We start from the raw sequence: 19414 nt of genomic DNA on the forward strand, positions 1-19414 counted from the left end.
AATAACTTTTCTAAAATCTCAAATGGCCGTTGTGAAGAAACTTTTTCCAATATATGAACCATATCTGGTAAGCATCGATTGTTCATACAGCTGATAAAAGTCCGCTATAGAGAAAAGTGATGCCTGCACGCACAGCAGATATACAGGGTCAGTCCAAAGATATCAAGTTCTTCAGCTGTGGAATTTCATTGTTTTTTATATATTTCGTGAGATAACAATGTCAATTGCGATGGATGATGTTAACATTTCCTGAATTGAACTGATATATCCATTTTGTATGTATTTTTAATCAAACAACATACAGGGTTAAAACTATTTAGAGAGACACTACAGGAATATCGCAAACCGTTAGACCTAAAGGATGGCTTAAATTACAAAAAAGTGGCGTTATTTAAGAATAGGTATGTTCGTGTAAACATATCCAAAATATCTCCAATGGTTCCCGAAATATTTCGAAAAAACTAATAATCGGGATTTTCTTTTCTTCTGTATAACTCATTTTTTTCTGGAGATAATTTCACAAAATTCGGTTTATAGCCATTATCCAATATAAAGATTCCAATGGTACCCTCAGATTTTTTTTCTTATAGACGTCATATTGGTTCTCTTTATGGGGTGATGAAGAAAAAAATTACGAATTCAACAATGTATCACACTCTACAAAAATATTGAGCTATGCAAATTTGAAGAATTTGTCAAATAACTTGTTACTTTGTTCTGTAGAAATTGTTCTACATAATTTGAAAACTCAAGTGATGGTTTCATATAACAACTGTCAACAAAGTTATTTGACAATTCCAACTCCAGCCTACTAATGAACAAAAAAAACAACAAGGAAGTTCAAATTTGCATAGCTAAATTCGATATTTTTGTAGAGTGTAATAAATTGTTGAATTCCTGGTTTTTTCTTTAATACCCCATAAGGAGGTGTATGTTAATGTAATATGGTTTTATTTTTTGTAAGTAAGTAGTAAGCTGGAGCCATAATTACCGAATAACTTTGTTGACATTTGTTATGTGAAAACATCACTTGAGTTTTTTTAAATTATGTAGAACAATTTCTACAGATATTGCCAGTTGTACGCTATGTAGAGTGTTGGTATCAGTATGATTATGTAATCTATAGTTGTATAGTAATTGACGTTACTTACCAAACAGGATTCAGTTTTTTACAAAACTCAATAAAAGATTTCACATAACAACTGAACAACGTAAGTTATTTGACAATTCTGACACCAGCCTACTACTCAAACAAAAAAATAAAAGTTCAAATTTACGTAGATAGATTCGATATTTTTGTAGAGTGTGATACATTATTGAACTCGTTATTTTTTTATTTATCACCCCATGAAGAGAACGAATATGGGGTCCATAAGAAAAAAATGAACTATCGCGTCTCTGAACAATTTAAAACAAAAATATCAGACGACACCGTTCTCTATATTGGATAATGGCTACAAACCGAATTTCGTGAAGTTATCCCCAGAAGCAAATGAGTTATGCAGAAAAAAAGAAAATAAATCTTTAGTTTTTAGTTTTTTCGAGATATCTCGTGAGATATTTCGAATCTGTTTACACCAACACACTCATTCCTGAATAACGCAACTTTTTTTTGTAATTTGAGCCACTCTGTATTTCTTACGGTTTTCGATATTTCTATAGTGTCTCTCTAAATAGTTCTAACCCTGTATATCTAGATGCTCGAAATTCCGGAATAGTCGACACATGATTTCCTTTAACTTTCAATAATTTTTCAGACTAAAATTGCATCTTTGGTTGATATTGACTCTAATAAATGTATTCAGTTATAAGTCTCAAATGAATCATCCTTCCTATTCCTTTTCTCGTTATTCAATATCCAATAATGTCTTTCCGTGGAAAAAAAACTTATATCGCTACATGGGAAGAAGCTTTTGCTATCCCAGGCACAGAGTGGTATGAAATTAATGTTGGAAAACACGACAACCAAAGTCAATACCCTGTCTGCAGAATGAAAAAAAGAATATTAACAGTCCCCTGAGACCAGTTGTAAGAAAGTTTACATTGGCAACTCCTCCAAAGCTCTAGGTTCGTGTTTATTGAATGGACATAATCTTCCATTTATCTCCCAGGATTCCTCTTGAGAGAAATTCCTCGGAGGGTGTTTGCTTATTACCCAATCGCATAAGACACGCCCTATTCTAATAAAATAGAGTGAAGACAGGGATGGTAATTTATCCACACGATAGGAGAAATTCGATCTTGCTTATCTCAGGTGTAAATGTCTTCACATAAAAGATACTCTCACTGATTGGATACCTGTAGGCATAGTCAATGTTGAACAATAAAAGTACCTACAGTAATTTATTGTTAGCATAATACAAGAGCAACATTCAGTCGGCATTTTTCGCTAGATAGAAGCTGTATACACCCACTCGTCGTGTACTAAGTGCACATACTTTTGAAACTTGATAGTAGCAAGTATACAGCCGAAGTCGTAGACGATTCTTGTACACCGATTAGATACTTGAAAATTTAATGTCTATTGACTGAGATTGTAGATATACCTACGGTACAAGAATAAAGGTGGTTTGAAATGTGTTTCAGTGGATTCTACTAAAAGTACCACGACTGAAAACTGAATTGGATATTATGTAGGCTTTTTCACGCCAAGAAACTATTAACTCCCTTCAAATCATTCAGTAATTTGGGGACATAAAAAGTGGACATTTCATTTAGCGAAAAATAGTAACTAAAGACTAAAAATGCAATTTTACGTGACGTCACTGATGACGTCACTAAGGAGTACAAAAAATCCAACTTTTGTTTTCATATTTATCAATTCGTTATATAGAATTAGGTATATATGATTCATTAAGAATGTATCATCACATTTTGAGGTCTAGATTCCACAATTCAGAAATTAGACATTCTTAATTAATCACCCTGTATAGCTTGGAATTCATCTTAAATGATTCTTGTGTTGTGTTTAAGGTATTTAAATTCAAAGTCTGCTATAAGAACGCCAATAAAATTCTGTAGACATATCTTAAGCCACATCCTGGTTTGTTTAAGGTCGCCAAAAATACTTTTACTTCGATTTAACAGTGATCATATATCACTTTATTTTATAATCTTATTGTAACTGGAGTTGTTAGAAAATTAAAGTGAAGGTCAAGATCGTTCGGTGATCATTCATTCTGAAAATTGAAACCAATATAATTTGAGAATCGATTATTATTGAAACTTCAATTAAATTGCTAGATGGTGAAGATATTTGAAGAAAAATGTTTTCAGGAAAATGTAGTTAATAAAATATTAATCTTTGATTGCATAGATCTGTAGCAGTGAAATTTTGGAGAAACGAATTCCTTGATTGTAATCATTTTATGGTAGGCATCAACTAAATCAATTTATGTAGCGGTATGGAGTTATATCTCTCATAAAATTATAAGAAGTTTTTTAGCTCCACTATTATGTCATATTCCTTCAAATAAATCAAAATAGTAGTCTCGAGTTGGATTATCGTCGATGAATATTCAACATTTAAAATTGTATATATTTACGGAATTAATGTGTCATCTTCTATTCTCGTCAGAATATATTTACTCAGCAAACATGATGTTCAGTAGTTAGCAAGAAGAATATTTTTATTTTATTAAATATGCAAATAATTTCTTCAGATATTATTTGTTGTAAAAGCTTTGGGAAATGTTGAATAGTGGTTAGTTCAGGGAAAAATATAAACCGTGAAGAACCAGAGGCGGTATGATTAAGACAAAAACATTTCAAATCTGGCGAGAAGTTATTGAGAAATTCAACTTATTTGCCTTGCCCGAAACCTTATAGAAAAAATTTGACAACCGTTCCATTCTATCACCAAATTACCTTTCAATGTCATTTCGCATTATGCATTCATATCGACGTCTGGGAAAAATTATGTATTAGACGCTATCATAAATTTCAAACGTTTGAAATCATTGGATTGGTTTCTGTTAATCCGGCACGTTGTTTTCGAACATATTAAAAATAACGTGGAAAATTTATCCAAAATTTCTATTCTGCCAATGTCACAATGAGAAATTCTAGTTTGAATCCCAATAATTCTTGAGAATCTTCTGATATTGTTGTATTCCTTGAGTTCCCATGAGCCGAGGTAACTTCTTTATATTATCTGCATCTAACCACCTAGTGCAAGAAGAAGAGTGTCGAAATATCCATTAACAGCTGCTGAATGTCATGAATTATGTAATAACATAAAGCAACCTCGGATATAATCAAAGTTTACGAACAATATGTAATAATTCTTCTAACACCCATGGAAATATTGTAATTTAACTGGTATCATATTGAATCAAGAATCGGGAATCTTTCATTAATTGCTACAAATATAAGCAATTGTTCTATTCAATCCTCTTATACTAGATTTTTAAGAATACATTAATTTTACAAAACTATTATAACATGATGAAAAATGAACTGGATTGGCGAACTTAAGATTACTACGTCAATTTGATGTACACACAAAGGTGCTGTGAATGTTTTAAACAGGGTTAGAACTCTTTAGAGGGACACTACAGGGATATCGAAAACCGTTAGAAATACAGGATGGCTCAAATTACAAAAAATTGCGTTATTTAGGAATGAGTGTGTTGGTGTAAACAGATCCAAAATACCTCCAATGGTTCCAGAGATATCTCGAAAAAACTAAAAATCAAGGTTTTTTTCTGCATAACTCATTTGTTTTTGGAGATAAGTTCACGAAATTCGGTTTGTAGCCATTATCCAATATAGAACTTCTAACGGTGTCGTCAGATTTGTTCAGTTTAACATTGTTTCAGAGACGCGATAGTCAATTTTTCTTTTCTTATGAACGACATTTTGATTCTCCTTATGGTGCCATGAAGAAAAAAATACGAATTCAACAATGTATCACACTGGACAAAAATATCGAGTCTAGCTAAATTTGAAGTTCCTTTTTGTATTTTTGTTAAAGTATTGGCTGGAGCCAGAATTGTCAAATACCTTTGTTCACAGTTGCTATGTGAAACCATCACTTGAGTTTCTTTAAATTATGTAGAACAATTTCTACAGACATTGCCAGTTTGTACGCTATGTAGAGTATTGGTATCAGCATGATTATGTAATTAATAGGACGTTACTTATCAAACAGGATTCAGGTTTCTACAAAACTCAAGTGATGATTTCACATATCAACTGAACAAAGTTACAAGTTTTTTGACAATTATGGCACCACTTGAACAAAAAAATAAAAAGAAAGTTCAAATTTGCGATCCAGACTCGATATTTTGTAGAGTATAATACATTGTTGAATTCGTAATATTTTTCTTTATCGCCTCATGAGAAGGATATAAATGTCGTCCATAAGGAAAAAAAATCAACTATCGCGTCTCTGAAACAATGGAAAACAGAAAAAATCTGAAACACCATTAGATATCTCGGGAACCATTGTAAATATTTTGGATCTTTTTATATCAACACACTTATTCCTAAATAACGCAACTTTTTTTTAATTTAAGCCACCCTGGATTTCTTACGATTTTCGATATCCCTGTAGTGTCCCTGTTAATAGTTCTAACCCTTCATAATTGAATATGCTAGTTATTGTGAGTGACTGATGCATAGATTTTCCCTATAACATACCTACGTCGAACAGATTGCTAAGCAATTTTACTATGTAATGAATCAAGGTAATGTTTTCAACGAAATACTATTAAATCATAATAAGTTTATTACTTTTTATCAAAATTATTTTCAAAAATAAAAACGGTAGAACCAATAAAATGGTTACATTGTTAACAATTTATATTCAATATTCTCTGAGAGAATTTGGTATTTATACCAGCGATAATCTTGACAATAAAATATTTGATTGTGTTAGGACGTATTATTGGTAATAAAGATGTAACTAGATATTGGTGAAAGTAAGAACCTTTGTATTACATCAGAAATTCGTCTAGTTAATGAGTATTGTGAATATATAGTAAACGTGATCCACTAGATCTTGAAAATCAATCATTTCAAACTCATTAGTGGCATAAAAAGGTCAATACAAGGGAAAATAGTAGGAAATAACAGTCATTCGATTTCTCTGTAGAATGTTAAGCTAGATGGCGATATTATCTTACGGAAAATGCCAAACCAATTGAAGATTGGCAGAAATTTCTTGGAAATAAGTACCTACCACAATTATATGGGATATTTGAGGAAATGAAGGGTAGAGAAATTTAACTTGGCCCAAACGAAAGTCTAGTAGAAAAATGATGAAAATGGGACAAGATGCCTAAAGAAAAAAGGACCAGACAGCAACCTAATGCAAAAATTGTCACCGGTTAATTTTTTCAGGATGTCATATTTCACAAAATACGAAAAATTCAAAAAATTAATCGATTCTATAAGACATGATATTCTGAAGTCTGTAATGACCAGCAAGATCTCCATATATTTACCCTTTGTATATTCAATTTTCAGCTATACGATTGGGAAAAACTGCATAGATGAGATCTTTTAATTATTTAACACACCAATTAGTTTCCTCACACGTTGGTTCAGACACGTGAAGAATCAAATAAAAATAACAGAAGATTAATGTTGAGACTGACTGTGAAATAATATACCATTGTGTGGGATCTGCAGTGTTTTTAGATACATTTCATATTTTTATGGTGGGTATAGAATGGGAACGGAATTATTAAAACTAAACCACGTTGAAATGTTTTGTATTCTTCTCCGTATGCTTCCTGTAGTGTTTCTCATGGTGGCGTAAACAATCCCAAATTTCAAAATTGTCGCTATAAGCGTACCAATGTGCAAGTCTTTAACGAATCAAGTTTACGTAATGGAAAACGCTACTTCATATAGACGCTCATGTTCACATTGGTACTTTCTTTGCGCACGTTTCCCGCACAAAGCGGTAAATAATTTCGTCACTATGTCTGCATTTTTCGAGAATTGAGCCGGATATGATCAAAATGAGATTTGACGAATCTTTTCACAAAGTAAATTCTATCCGATAACTCTTGAACGGAAAAACCTACCTAGGTGTTTGAACATTTCAGGGTAGGTTCAGATCTCGAAATTTTGATTACAACTTTGATTAAGATGAAATTTTGCAAATAACAATTTTAAGTTTTGAGCAACATTTGGCGAAGATCGCTTCTCAAAAATCATAGAATATTCGAGTAGAACGAATTCGACTAGATTGAAATTTCAGGTGGATAAAATCATCAAATCCTCTCATCTATTAGGCCAATTGAAAAGTGGCAGATGGCGGTGCTAGTATTAAATTCATATGATTTTTAGTTAGTACCAACTTTCAAACGATACGTGTCAAAATTTGACAGCAGTCCGACCATTAGTTCGTGAGATTTTGCGTTATCAGTATAGCTACTTTTGTTATTTGAAAAAAGATGGAAAAAAAAATTCGTGTGCTTATAAAATATTGCTTTTCGAAGGGGAAAAATGCAGTTGAAGCAAAATCTTGGCTGAATGAAGAGTTTCCGAGGACTGCACCAGGAAAATCAACCATCATTGATTGGTATGCTTAGTTTAAATGTGGTGAAATGAGCACCGTAAACGACGAACGCAGTGGACGACCAAAAGAGGCTGTCACTGACAAAAAAATCAAAACAGTTAACAAAATAATTTTGAATGACCGTATTAAAGTTGATCGAGATAGCAGACATTGTGAAGATATCATCTAAACGTGTACATCATATCATTCACGAATATTTTTAGATGAAAAAGCTGTGTGCAAAATGGGTGCCGCGCGAGCTCACAATAGATCAAAAGCAACAACGTGTTAATGATTCTGAGCAGTGTTTGAAGCTGTTTAAGTGCAATAAATCTGAATTTTTGTGTCGATATATGACAGTGGATGAAACATGGCTTCATCATTTCATTCCGGAATCCAATCGACAGTCAGCTTAGTGGACTGCACACGATGAACCGAATCCAAAGCGAGGAAAAACACAACAGTCAGCTCGCAAGGTTATGGCATCAGTATTCTTGGATGCGCAAGGTATAATATTTATTGATTACCTCCAAAAGGGCGAGAGCATCAACAGCTATTATAATATAGCGTTATTGTAACGTTTGAAGGATGAAATCGTTGAAAAATTGCCGCATTTGTAAAAAAAATTGCTGTTTCATAAAGACAATGCGCCGTGTCACAAACCAATGAAAACAATGCCAAAATTACATGAATTGGCTTCGAATTGCTTCTGCATCCACCGTATTCGCCAGATCTGGCCTCCAGCGACTTTTTCCTGTTCTCAGACCTCAAAAGAATGCTCGCTGGAAATAAATTTAACGCCAATGAAGAAGTATTCGCTGAAACTGAGGCCTATTGAAGCGAAAGACAAATCGTTCCACAAAAATGGTATCGAAAAGTTGACAGTTCGCTATAATCCCTTTATCGCCCTCGAAGGCAACTATGTTGAAGAATAAAATCGAATTCTGTCAAAAAAATGTGTTTTACTATGGTAGATCGGGGACTTTTCAATTGGTCTGTTATACGTGGTAGGAATATCTACAGTTTCTCGTGACCCGGCCTGTATACGAGCGCTCAAAAGCTCCTGACAACAATTCAGTGCTTCTCTTGCCTTTTTATAGCATAATCGAAGTGTTCCACCTAATAGGTGGTTGATTCCGTTGTAGGTGTCTTTCCTTCTCACCCCAAAAAGAATCTGCTGTCGGTCTAGAAAGCAAGGTCGTTGTAGAAACTCAAGAGAATTCTCTTTATACTTATATGTCAAGGTTCCTCCGTTGGTACTACCTAAACGTTATTTATCCATTCTCGATTATAAAACAGTTGACGCACCCAAAATGTCGGATCAATTTCTGGCAATATGATTACAATGACATGCATTAACTAATCTTTCTAATTGATATGCAGACAAGAAGGAAGTGAAACGACCTTCATATACACTCTCTACTACGAAAACTGTTTGGCACATGGAGAAATGCAGCAACTCAAGGAAATCAATTTTTTTTCGTTTGCGCGCTTGCTTAAATCCATATTCATGGACTTTTTTCACTATAAACCTTATACTTGATCCTGAAGATAAATTTGCACTCAAAACTTCCTCGTCTGTAGCATGACATTAAAACTTTTTTGGAACAACTTTTTTGAGGAAACGAAGAAGCATATAAAAATAATAAATTCATGCCTGGAATTTTTTATTTTCCCCTTTTCAATACCGGGTCTCCCAAGTTATCGTGTACATGCAATATCTAGCTTATTTCACAAGATATTAAAAAATTTTAAAAAAGCGCTTTGAATAACATCAAAGTACCTTTCCAGTGATGTATGAAGAATGTTCTAACATTTTACAGCCCTGTGATAGCTACCCCTCACTTTTTATTTTCAAATGACACCTCCTGTATATTTTGTGAAAATTGAGAGTCATTCTATTTGGAATACAACGATAGCACATACTCAGTATTTTTTCAGTAATAACAACAAAAACATTAATATTTTGTGACTTCTTTTACATTATTTAAATTTAATTATCCTTATAAAAATGAAATATGCCTCTACCCATGTTCGTACAAACTTCACATATGAGAAGAAGATGGAATTTATGTTTTAAAAAACCGATTTTTTGTTTTAAAAAACCGATGTTTTTTATAACAAAAAATTTGCTTCAAATGTTTCTTCGTTTTTTGAATTGCATAATAGGTATTTTGGTTGCAATTCATACTTCACAAAATGTCAATATTTTTGTTGTTATTAATAAAAAAATACACAGTTTCTACTGACAATACAGGGGGTGCCATTTGAAATTGAAAATCGAGGGATAGCTACCACAAAGCTGTCCAAAAAAAACACTTTTTTTACATCATTGGGAAGGTCCTTATATGTGTATTATACAAAGTAGTTTTTTATTTTGTCATTATCTTGTCAAATAAGCTAGAAATTGCCTGTATAAGATAACTTGGGACACCCGGTATATGCCTTTATATACCGTATTCAGCATTTAAATTTTATATGATCTTATATTATCTTTTTATCAATATTTACAAATTTATTTGAAATGAATGATGGATCTTCTTGCTATGAACTCAACACTCCACGGAAATTTCGTTCTTGCATCTTCAAAAAAAAAATAAGAATCGAAAGGAGTATAATCTATAGATCTAAAAGAGGGTCTATGAATATTATGCATGAGCATCACATTCAAACGACTGCCCCAATTTGTATAATTTTTTTTCGTGTTATTACTGTCGTGAAACGGTTCAAAGAACAGAATATTTTCGAAAAAAAAAGGTTTTCCTTTTTCCTCCGACCAAGCGAATAGTCATAGAGGATAATTTGACACTTCGAAGGATATATTTTGGGTTGCCTAACAAAACGTGCGAAGCCGCGACAGGCAGCTATAGTAGGTATAATAATTTGAAAATATTTTCGTTTATATTCATATAATAATAAATTATCTCATTTTATATCCCATGCATGTTATACTTATGCAGTATGAATTGTTTGGATTATGCATTAAAAAAAGTGATATAACTTCCCTTTCAAAATAGCTACGCTCATAAATAATTCATTTATGCCAATGATCTTTTAAAACCTAATTGGATTTAATTTTGATGAATTTTTCTTCGCAAAGATAAATCAATTAGTCGATTTGAAATGTTAATCAGTTGCTGAATTATTTTATTTAACGAGTTTAACCCATAATCCGTATACACCATATAAGTTCAACTTAAACTTTCCCAAAATTACAGCATTTATTGGATAATAAGTTGATTTCTTATGCAAAATATATATTGACTAAAAAATTTTTGAAAATATCATAACTGAGCTCACTGTAATGAAGTCTTCAATTTATTCATATATTGTATCGAATAAGAATTGAATTCAAAGATTCTTTCATAACAACTATATACAATATTTACTAATAGTAAGATAATTCGATAATTATTTTCCTCAATTGTTTTACAATACTTCTGAAAAAACCCAATCTGTATTATTTCAAACAAAGTGGTCAGTATTTCGAAATTGTTCAGTTAAATAATGAAAATTTGTATTGACTCCGTATTGAATGTACTATCTCATTGATATTCAATTAACGATGAAAAATTATGAATGATTACACACTTTCTCTATTTCGATTCTAGTTTTGCTATAGGTGGCACAATTTCTTCAGCACATTAAGTATCTGCCATTTCATTTTGCAACCTTTAGTACACTTTACAATTGGTTTCAATTTGTTCACGAATTTCCACAACTTGAAACAAATAAATTAATTACTGGTAGTGAGAATGTAGATCAATAAGTTGTTAGAATTTCCTCATATGAGAAATAGATTAATTGACCGTTCAGAGGTGTTGATTTTTGCGTCATTTTGAATGGTGTAATTCAAGGTTCTTCCTAGGACCTCCTGTTTTATCTGCTATTGCATAAAATTGTTGCCACTTTCCAAAATGTTGCATCTGAATTCTATTAGGTATTAATTTCTTGAAATTTCCTACAACGCAAAGCTGTTTCCAACTTCTTTATATGTGGAATTGTGTGGTTAGCAATATCCTTTGAGAAATACAGAGAAACCAGAATATCATATGCAAAAATATTCGTCAAGGTTTTTCTTGAGATTGAATGTAGCTTGAAATACAAGTAAAACAACTAATCGAAACGACAGATTACTCTGGCATTTCGGTATTCATCTTGGGCTTATTTCGAAGCAAATACTCCCGATGGTGCGTTCACATTTGACTTTTAATGTTATGAAGATCACAAGAACCCTAAAGCCGTCGAAAATGGTAACAAAAATGTCAAAATAATTGTGCAGCTTTTAGCCGAATGAGGATTCGTAGAAAGTGGCCTATAGACATATTTCATAACTCTTTTTTTTGTATGATGAAAGATTGCATTTGCCAAAAGATTTAATGAAGAGTTTCCTTTGAAATTTCAAATCAATCATGTGGTGCTACCATAATAATTTACTTGACTAATTATGGACAACTTGTATATATATTCTTGTCGTATTCATAAAACAATCCAACAGATGTTTGTAACAAAATGAAAGTGGTATTCGATTGAAATCGGCATATACTCTTTTTTTTTTTCGTTGGCTCAGACGTTGACTTATTCTGTCCCCAATTTTCATCCATTTGAGAATGATAATTTCTTGATCGGTTTCGATCACTTTCGATTTAAGATTAAAGTGCTATAGCCTTCAATTATAATTAAATAATTATACTCATTACAAAACATTTCCATCGGAAATAGATTTCCAATGAAATATTAATTTTGCTCCTGCACGTTATTGAATTTCTTATTGAAATTTGTTTGAGAGAAAGGTCACAAGAAATTAATTTCGTTAAATCCTTTTTTGTTAGCGTTTTATTTAATTGAACTAGACTTGACTCATTTCTTAAGAAGAATCTGAGAATCTGAATTTCGAATATATTTTGGTCAGAGTTCAGATAGATAGTAGGTAGTGTGAAATTCAGTCTAAATATTGTATAATAACAATGTGCAACATATAATACTGGAATCCATTGTTGGCAAACCTATATGAACATTATTATGAACAATCTCATTATGATTCTATTATGTGCGCATACGTTATTCTATAGGGGATAATAGGATTGATATAATTTTTATCTTTTACTCACTTATAGTGAGAACTTCTAAAAGAGTCAAAAAAACCTTGAAAGAACGTTAATAAAATGAAAGTAGAAACAAAATTGATACTTCGAGTACCTGTAAAACTATCAATCTTAAAATCAAAATCAACCTATTCAATAGAATCTGGTTCACTTCATTATTATATAATGCAAATAACGATAAATATCGCTCCAAACTTTTACTTTTACATTAAACTAACTTGTCGGGCATTTTACTGAATAGAAAGGTAAGGAAATAATGGTTAATAAATAATAATATCAATAACAAACACTATCGTGAAGTTTTCAATATTACATAGTACCTTGAAGTCATGCCTTGCTCTGGCATGACAAATGTTCCATATAATTTAGACATTCACGAATATACCAATAAAGTTGAACTCCTACGCTTATAACTTTCAGATCATTCGTATTCAGATGTAGGTATGTATTTGTATTGATTGAGATATTATTTTATGTCATCATGAAATGATATTAATTCAGGAAAATTGTGTAGGAAAAGCTTCAGACAAACATATTAGTGAAAATACAAATATAATTTTGATAACCTCATGATGATATATATTCAGATAATTTTTTTGTTATGGGAATTTATTCATGCGATTTATGTTGTGCATGTTTTTTTTTTGCGAAAAAATTTTTTCGTTGAATTTCGATATCTCGAAATCTATCCATCAAATTTCGCTAAAGTATTATGTTCATCGACGGAAATGCCAAGACGCAGCATTTATTTTCCAGAAAAAAATTTTATTAAGAGATTCATTATTGCAAATATTCAGAAATATATGAATTACAACACTTATTTTCCAATAACTCATTAAACAAGTCAGACTATTTAAATTCAGATATGTATGCCTTCTTAAGATGCGGAATTTCAATCAGAACTCAAGTAGTAGAATTAGCTCAAAAATTGCAACATTATATAGAACAAAAATCTCGAATATGATGATGTCTTTGAATTAGCAGAATCTCTACGCGAATATGGACATGTATGTCAATCATTTCAATACAATCGATTTGAAGAAAGGAAAAATGAACAATGACATTGAAAACTTCCTCTAGTGCGTAACTTCATAGATATTTCCTTCAGCGCTATGCTCTGTCATTGTTTTGATGATATGGACCATTGTCCTCTTCAGAAAACAAAAGCCACCCGATAATCATCAATTAAAAAAATATCAGTTGGATTTTGAAATCATTTCTAACATATTTCAAGGTTCCTCATCCAACTTTTGAGAGAACGCTTAAATATTATGTACCTACGTAATTTTGGTTCGATCAAAAGAAGAAATTTCATTCCTTAAAGGTAGTTGCCATCCAAAGATGTTTTCGAAAATCAAAACAGTCATAAAGGTTGATCTCCTAGATTGGAAATCCGATCTTTAAATTTTGAAGGATAAAATGAGAGGAATGAAATCTCGAAGGAATCAACAATTTTCAATTTGAAGAACACCAGGGATTGCCTTCAACGATTTTGAATTCATAACATATTTTTTTTATAATAAAGGCAAAAACATAGAGACTATAAAAAGAGATTTGCATGGTGTTGTAGTCTATTTTATTATTCTTGCATCCTGGGTTTTAGGGAAGTTTTTTCAATAGTGTTCAATATACCTATACAATATTAGTAAAATTAGATTTTTTTTAAGATATCTTATTTTGAATCCGACAATATTGACGCATTTTCGAATATTTTACCAGATATATTTTTTTTCAAAGATTCAACATCTTCTGGGAAATTTTTTGAATGATAGAGGTGAAGCGTTCAAAAGAAATTTGCATGAAGTTGTAGTTTTTCATCTCTTTTATTATTCTTATATCCTAACAGATTAGATTAGATTTAATAAAGGGGATTCCGTTGCACTGTTACCTATTTGTCAGCTATTCGCGCCAAAATATATCCGAACAGGCTTCGAGGTACTTTTTAAATAACGTTGCTGTATTTAAAAAATCAATATACAATACCAGTTGAATTAGACATTTTTTGGAGGGATTTTATTTTGTATCCGCAAATATTGTCGCAGTTTTGTTGTTTTTATATTTTCCACAGTTGGAAATATTGTTGAAATTTTTGTGTTTTGGGTCCTGACAGTAAGAACAACTGTTGGTATGTGTGCACATGAAATTGTTACACATACATCAGTGAAAATAAGAAAATCCAATGAAACTTACCGAAAATCGAAATGACAACTAGGAAAATCGCCAATAGGTGGTGGGTCATTTTAAGAAAATCCATTTGGGAGGTTGGCACAGTCACACGCAGGAGCTAAATCACTTTCCCATAGAAAAATCGGAATTCTCCTCAAATGTGACAGAGGAACACCACGCCGTTGATCTGCACGTGCTTAGAGCAACTGATATATACAATTGTATCAAAAGTTGTTCTTGAGTGAAATGTGCCAGTGGGGGTTCAGCTTAAAGAGAGAAAGCGAAAATATTCAGTCCAAATCGTTTTCCCTCCCAGCCGTTCACTTTGGCTGCTAGGAACGAGCGCTCTGTTGGTACCACTGTACCCCACTATGCTCAAGACGCGGGTACTAGATGGCCTGCCAAAATTCTTCGGGAAACCTAACTGACAAGCTAACAACCACGAGGAAAACATCAAACTGAAAATTTCAATGTCACACCTCTTTTATATTGAAGACATTGCAAAATATCCCTATACAATTGACTCCCTCACTATATTGTGCCCCACCCTCGTATGTTCAAGGTGTAAGTAATTATTTTTGATAGGAGAGATAGGTGAGCTAAATCAGAACGTCGTAATTTGTTTCATTTTGTAATCAGATTCTGTTTGAAATCTTGGCATCTTCCTCATATTACTTCATGAAATGTCGATAGATGTTTCAACAAGTTGATGCTTCATTGGTCACCCTGCACTCAAGGTTCCCCTAAGCCACATCTGTACAGTTTCTGTATACCGAGAAAATGTGAGGACTAATCATCTAAAAAGCCGATTTAAACCTTTGTTTTTTTCACACAAAAATGTTCTCTTTTCCGAGAAGTTTCTTCACAAGTGTTTTTTTCGTTAAAATCATCGGATCTGCAAAAAGGGCGATGCATTTTTTTCCATAAAAATATCTCATTATTTTGGTAGATTCATATCGAAAAATACTTCATGGTATAAAATTTTATAAATGATCGAAAAGATCTTGATGCTTTTTTGAAAGATCTTGAGATTTCGAATTTGAAATTCCTTCTGGTCAGAAATTTTCTTTCCGAAAATCGGAATTTCTCTCATTTTGGATAGTTCAACAATGAGATTGATTCTTCCTTGTTTTAGGATTTCATAAAAACATTTCGGATATCATACCAGATGAGAATATGATGTTGGATGAGCTTTCTTCCTGCGCATCCACCAATGAACTTCAGTCAAACTATTTTGATATTCCGTTCGTGGATATTCTAATAAATGATTTATATTGCAACTTGACCGGCTGACTTATATGTATTTCATAATTTTTTTTCTGAAATTCATCTACTTTTTGCCATCTAGAAAAACGACTAGGAACTATTCCTAGATCTCTTAGGCATAGATTTCATTTATGCCCTTGAGATATATTCTCTAGCTAGGATTAGATTCAGTCTTTAGTTCCCAGATGGTGCGACTTATATGCATTCTATGAATTTTTTCAATTTAATGGAAATATTCAACTCAAAATTAATTCAAACTGCAGGAAGGTATATCAAGTATTAATTTAGAGTCTTTGTTATTTCTCTAAGATTCAACAATCAATGTTAGTTCTAAAGTCGATGATATAATCTGTGATTACAGTAGAAGAAAAGTTTTTGGGTGGGTAGATCCCCTGCTCCGTTGCCTTATGAGGTTAGGATTCATGTCAATTTTTGAACGACCTTGGACGATTTTGTGTTTGAATCATTATCTGCCTATGCGTATTGTCGGAATAAACAATGAGCAATAAAGCTTGATTATCCAATTCCGCCATTTAAGATCATATTTTAGAATAATTCGTCTTGAAACGTTGAGAAAACAAGCCCCAAAATGGATCTCAACTGGAATGTAATGCAAGAACCTAGGGGTATTATGAGACTTACCCATTTTGTAAGTTAATTTCATAATAAATATCTTGCCGCCCACCAAAGTAACCTAATCATTATTAGATATTTTAAATGCTCTTTTTTAGATCTTTGCTATATTCGCATTTGTTTGCGTAACGGAGTATACAGGATATTTAACCTTTCATTGCAATGGAAAAGATTATCCGGTTTCTTACGAGTATCCCTTCGATTTAGTGTACAATAAGACATTGAATTGTAATCACAGATACGAGATATATGGAGATTTTTCTGGGGACGCTATATTTTTTGTTTGGACAGGCTTTTTGGCTTTAGTATATTCCATCGCTATTTCCATAATCTATGTAAAATTTGATAGAGTATATCTACAAAATCCAAAGCTCCCACTCGCGGTGAGTGATTATTTTATATGAGTTTTCATGCAATACTCCTTCGAATATTTTCTAGGATTTCTGTGCTACTGTTGTTGTGGCAGTATTTTGGCTATCTAGCAGTGCAGCTTGGGCCAATGGCTTGACAGGATTAAAAAATAAGACTGATATAGATCCTTCTGAAAATCCTTGTAACTGTTCTATTACTCAAAGTAGCTTCACCACTTTGAACATATCAGTGGTAAGTTATATTATGTAAATGTTGGTTCATGCACTCATTCATTCCATAAATTCGAATATAAACAATAAAACAAAGACCTAATATTGAATTATTTACAGATATTTGGATTTTTGAACTTCTTCCTATGGGCAACAGATTTATGGTTCCTTTATAAAGAGACATCATGGTTTCAAGGAAGCAAATTCCACTCTACCAGTGGTGTTTAAAAAAAAACAAGTTTTGAGGTGAAAAAGGAGTTTCATAAACTCCCTCTATTCAGTATTTATAACGATATTTCATTTATCCAATTTATTAACATTTTTCTATTCTTCTAGCCTACTTTTACCTCTTAATAATTATTCGAACACACAACACCAAGCTATGGTCTGTCCTTTTAAATATAAAGGGAACTCAAATAAGAATTGTACAAAAAGTTGCCTTACCATTTAGGTGAACCAATTAGAAATTCAAAGAAAGACTGATATTTAAATTAATTCAACAGTGATTCAAATTTTTCTACAGCTAATTCAGTGCCAGAAATATGCACAAAAACCTGACATTTTCATCAGTGGCTCACCCAGAGATTAAGTTTGGGGTGTTATATTTCAGAACTTTGAAGTAAGTATGGCGACTGACAAAAAATGAAATCAGATGTTCCATTTTAAAAAATCCTCAGAATTGGAGCTCACATATCACTAATTTTAAGCCAAATATATTGTTTCAAAAGTATTTTCAGTACAAAGATTTCTACCAAATCTTTCTTGGGGTAATCGCCAACCCTTGGGTGCGCCCCTGATCTTTATATTCAAAGAGAATATTTTAATCTATGAGAAAGCAATGTATTTTTATATCCACTCCATGACTTTTGCTTTTAAAGAAACATTTTCTGATATTACTTGTTCATATCCTATTATTTCGTACTATGATTTTTATTTGTTTCATTTTATGTTTATATTGTGTGTTATTCAAATGATCTGTTTGGTAGCTTTAATTACGAATCATACACATTCTTTTCTTTTTAGCTTTCAAGATATTCTATATATGTATATTTTTATAGACTTTTTCTGCTATGTTTGGTTATTAGTTATTATATATATATTTTGAAATCAGGTAACTACAGATTTATCCGTTTCAATAAATATAAGAAAAATTTGTTGTCTCATTTTTCTTGCACCTATTTCTGGGTCAAATCATACATAAAAAATGTTCAAATAAAAAACAACATAATCAATGTGATGAAAAGAAGAAACTTGTCTTGAGAAACCTATTACTGTATTGAATGAAATCATAAAAATATACGATACATGTCTAGGGAATAAAATAAATAAATTTAAATGAACATTTGAAACGGACTGGTTTATACAATGGGCGCGAATGAAAAATATTATGGGAATCCCTTGTCTACGCTATTATTCGTATTAGTTATAAAATTTGATAAATCGAATGGTTGCCTTTAATAACGTTGAGGTCCCTTATTAGTAGGAGCTGACTATTAGGTTATGATTTTGAAAAGAATTGTTTGCTCTCAAGGATTAGCTTTCCGTAGATCCACTGAGGATATAATCATTCGTTTCTAAAGGAAATTAACAAAGTTGCATTGTGTATTTAGCTCAGTTTGTTGATCGAGTATTTGCTGCAAGATGCAAATAGAGGAAAAGTAGCAGTAAGCTTTATATCTCATCAAATATGCAATGAATTCTTGGAATTGATGAACATAAAACTTTCATGCAAGAAATCAAACAGCTCTATCAACATTGATTTGGGCAAGGAACGAGTGAATGCAACCAGCAAAACCTTACTATCTATGGAGTTGAAAGTTTTAATGGTAGTAGAACTGATGACTTTCATTGTAGAAATAAGAGCACTTTGATTAAATGGAGTTAGAAACGAAAAACTTCATTTTCGAAGGAGAGGCTATCAGGAATCACTATAAATATGAACTATGAGTAGATTTTTTTTTCGATGAACAAGTGGAAGTAGAATCGCTGTAGATGGAAAATAAAGACTCAGAATTGTGGCCTTCAAATGTAATATGTGATAATAATTCTCAAGACCTCAAAAAAGGAATTAAATGTTACGGAGAAGTAACATCAGCGTTTGAATGTTTCTTCATACTAGACCAGAAGGAAATTGAGAAATCTCGACATTT

General features: G+C 32.1%; 2 protein-coding genes across 9 annotated transcripts in view; one reads left to right on the forward strand and one right to left on the reverse strand.

Annotated features, from left to right (window-relative positions):
* LOC123685740 (proteoglycan 4) overlaps positions 1-15230 on the reverse strand; it is a 48128-nt gene extending 32898 nt beyond the window's left edge. For 3 of the 7 annotated variants that reach the window (XM_045625591.1, XM_045625592.1, XM_045625589.1), the window contains exon 1: positions 14809-15229. In XM_045625591.1, the coding sequence (XP_045481547.1) occupies positions 14809-14872 (64 nt within the window). In that variant the 5' untranslated portion in view covers positions 14873-15229. Of the gene's footprint in view, positions 1-14808 lie in introns of all 7 variants that reach the window. The other 4 variants (XM_045625595.1, XM_045625593.1, XM_045625590.1 and 1 more) reach the window with 3 other exon arrangements.
* A 1235-nt stretch (positions 15231-16465) lies between these two features.
* LOC123686040 (synaptophysin-like protein 2) lies at positions 16466-17733 on the forward strand. Of its 2 annotated transcripts, XM_045625974.1 has the most exons (5): positions 16466-16699; positions 16782-17066; positions 17122-17286; positions 17385-17510; positions 17601-17733. In XM_045625974.1, the coding sequence occupies exons 1-4, from the start codon at positions 16640-16642 to the stop codon at positions 17490-17492; spliced, it is 618 nt and encodes a 205-aa protein (XP_045481930.1). In that variant the 5' UTR covers positions 16466-16639; the 3' UTR covers positions 17493-17510; positions 17601-17733. The 2 variants fall into 2 exon arrangements, with proteins under 2 accessions (XP_045481930.1, XP_045481931.1); XM_045625975.1 differs by having other exon boundaries at positions 17385-17733.
* Positions 17734-19414: the final 1681 nt, after the last annotated feature.

The sequence above is a fragment of the Harmonia axyridis genome, chromosome X, assembly GCF_914767665.1.
Source record: "Harmonia axyridis chromosome X, icHarAxyr1.1, whole genome shotgun sequence".
In the NCBI taxonomy this organism is placed as follows: Eukaryota; Metazoa; Arthropoda; class Insecta; order Coleoptera; family Coccinellidae; genus Harmonia; species Harmonia axyridis.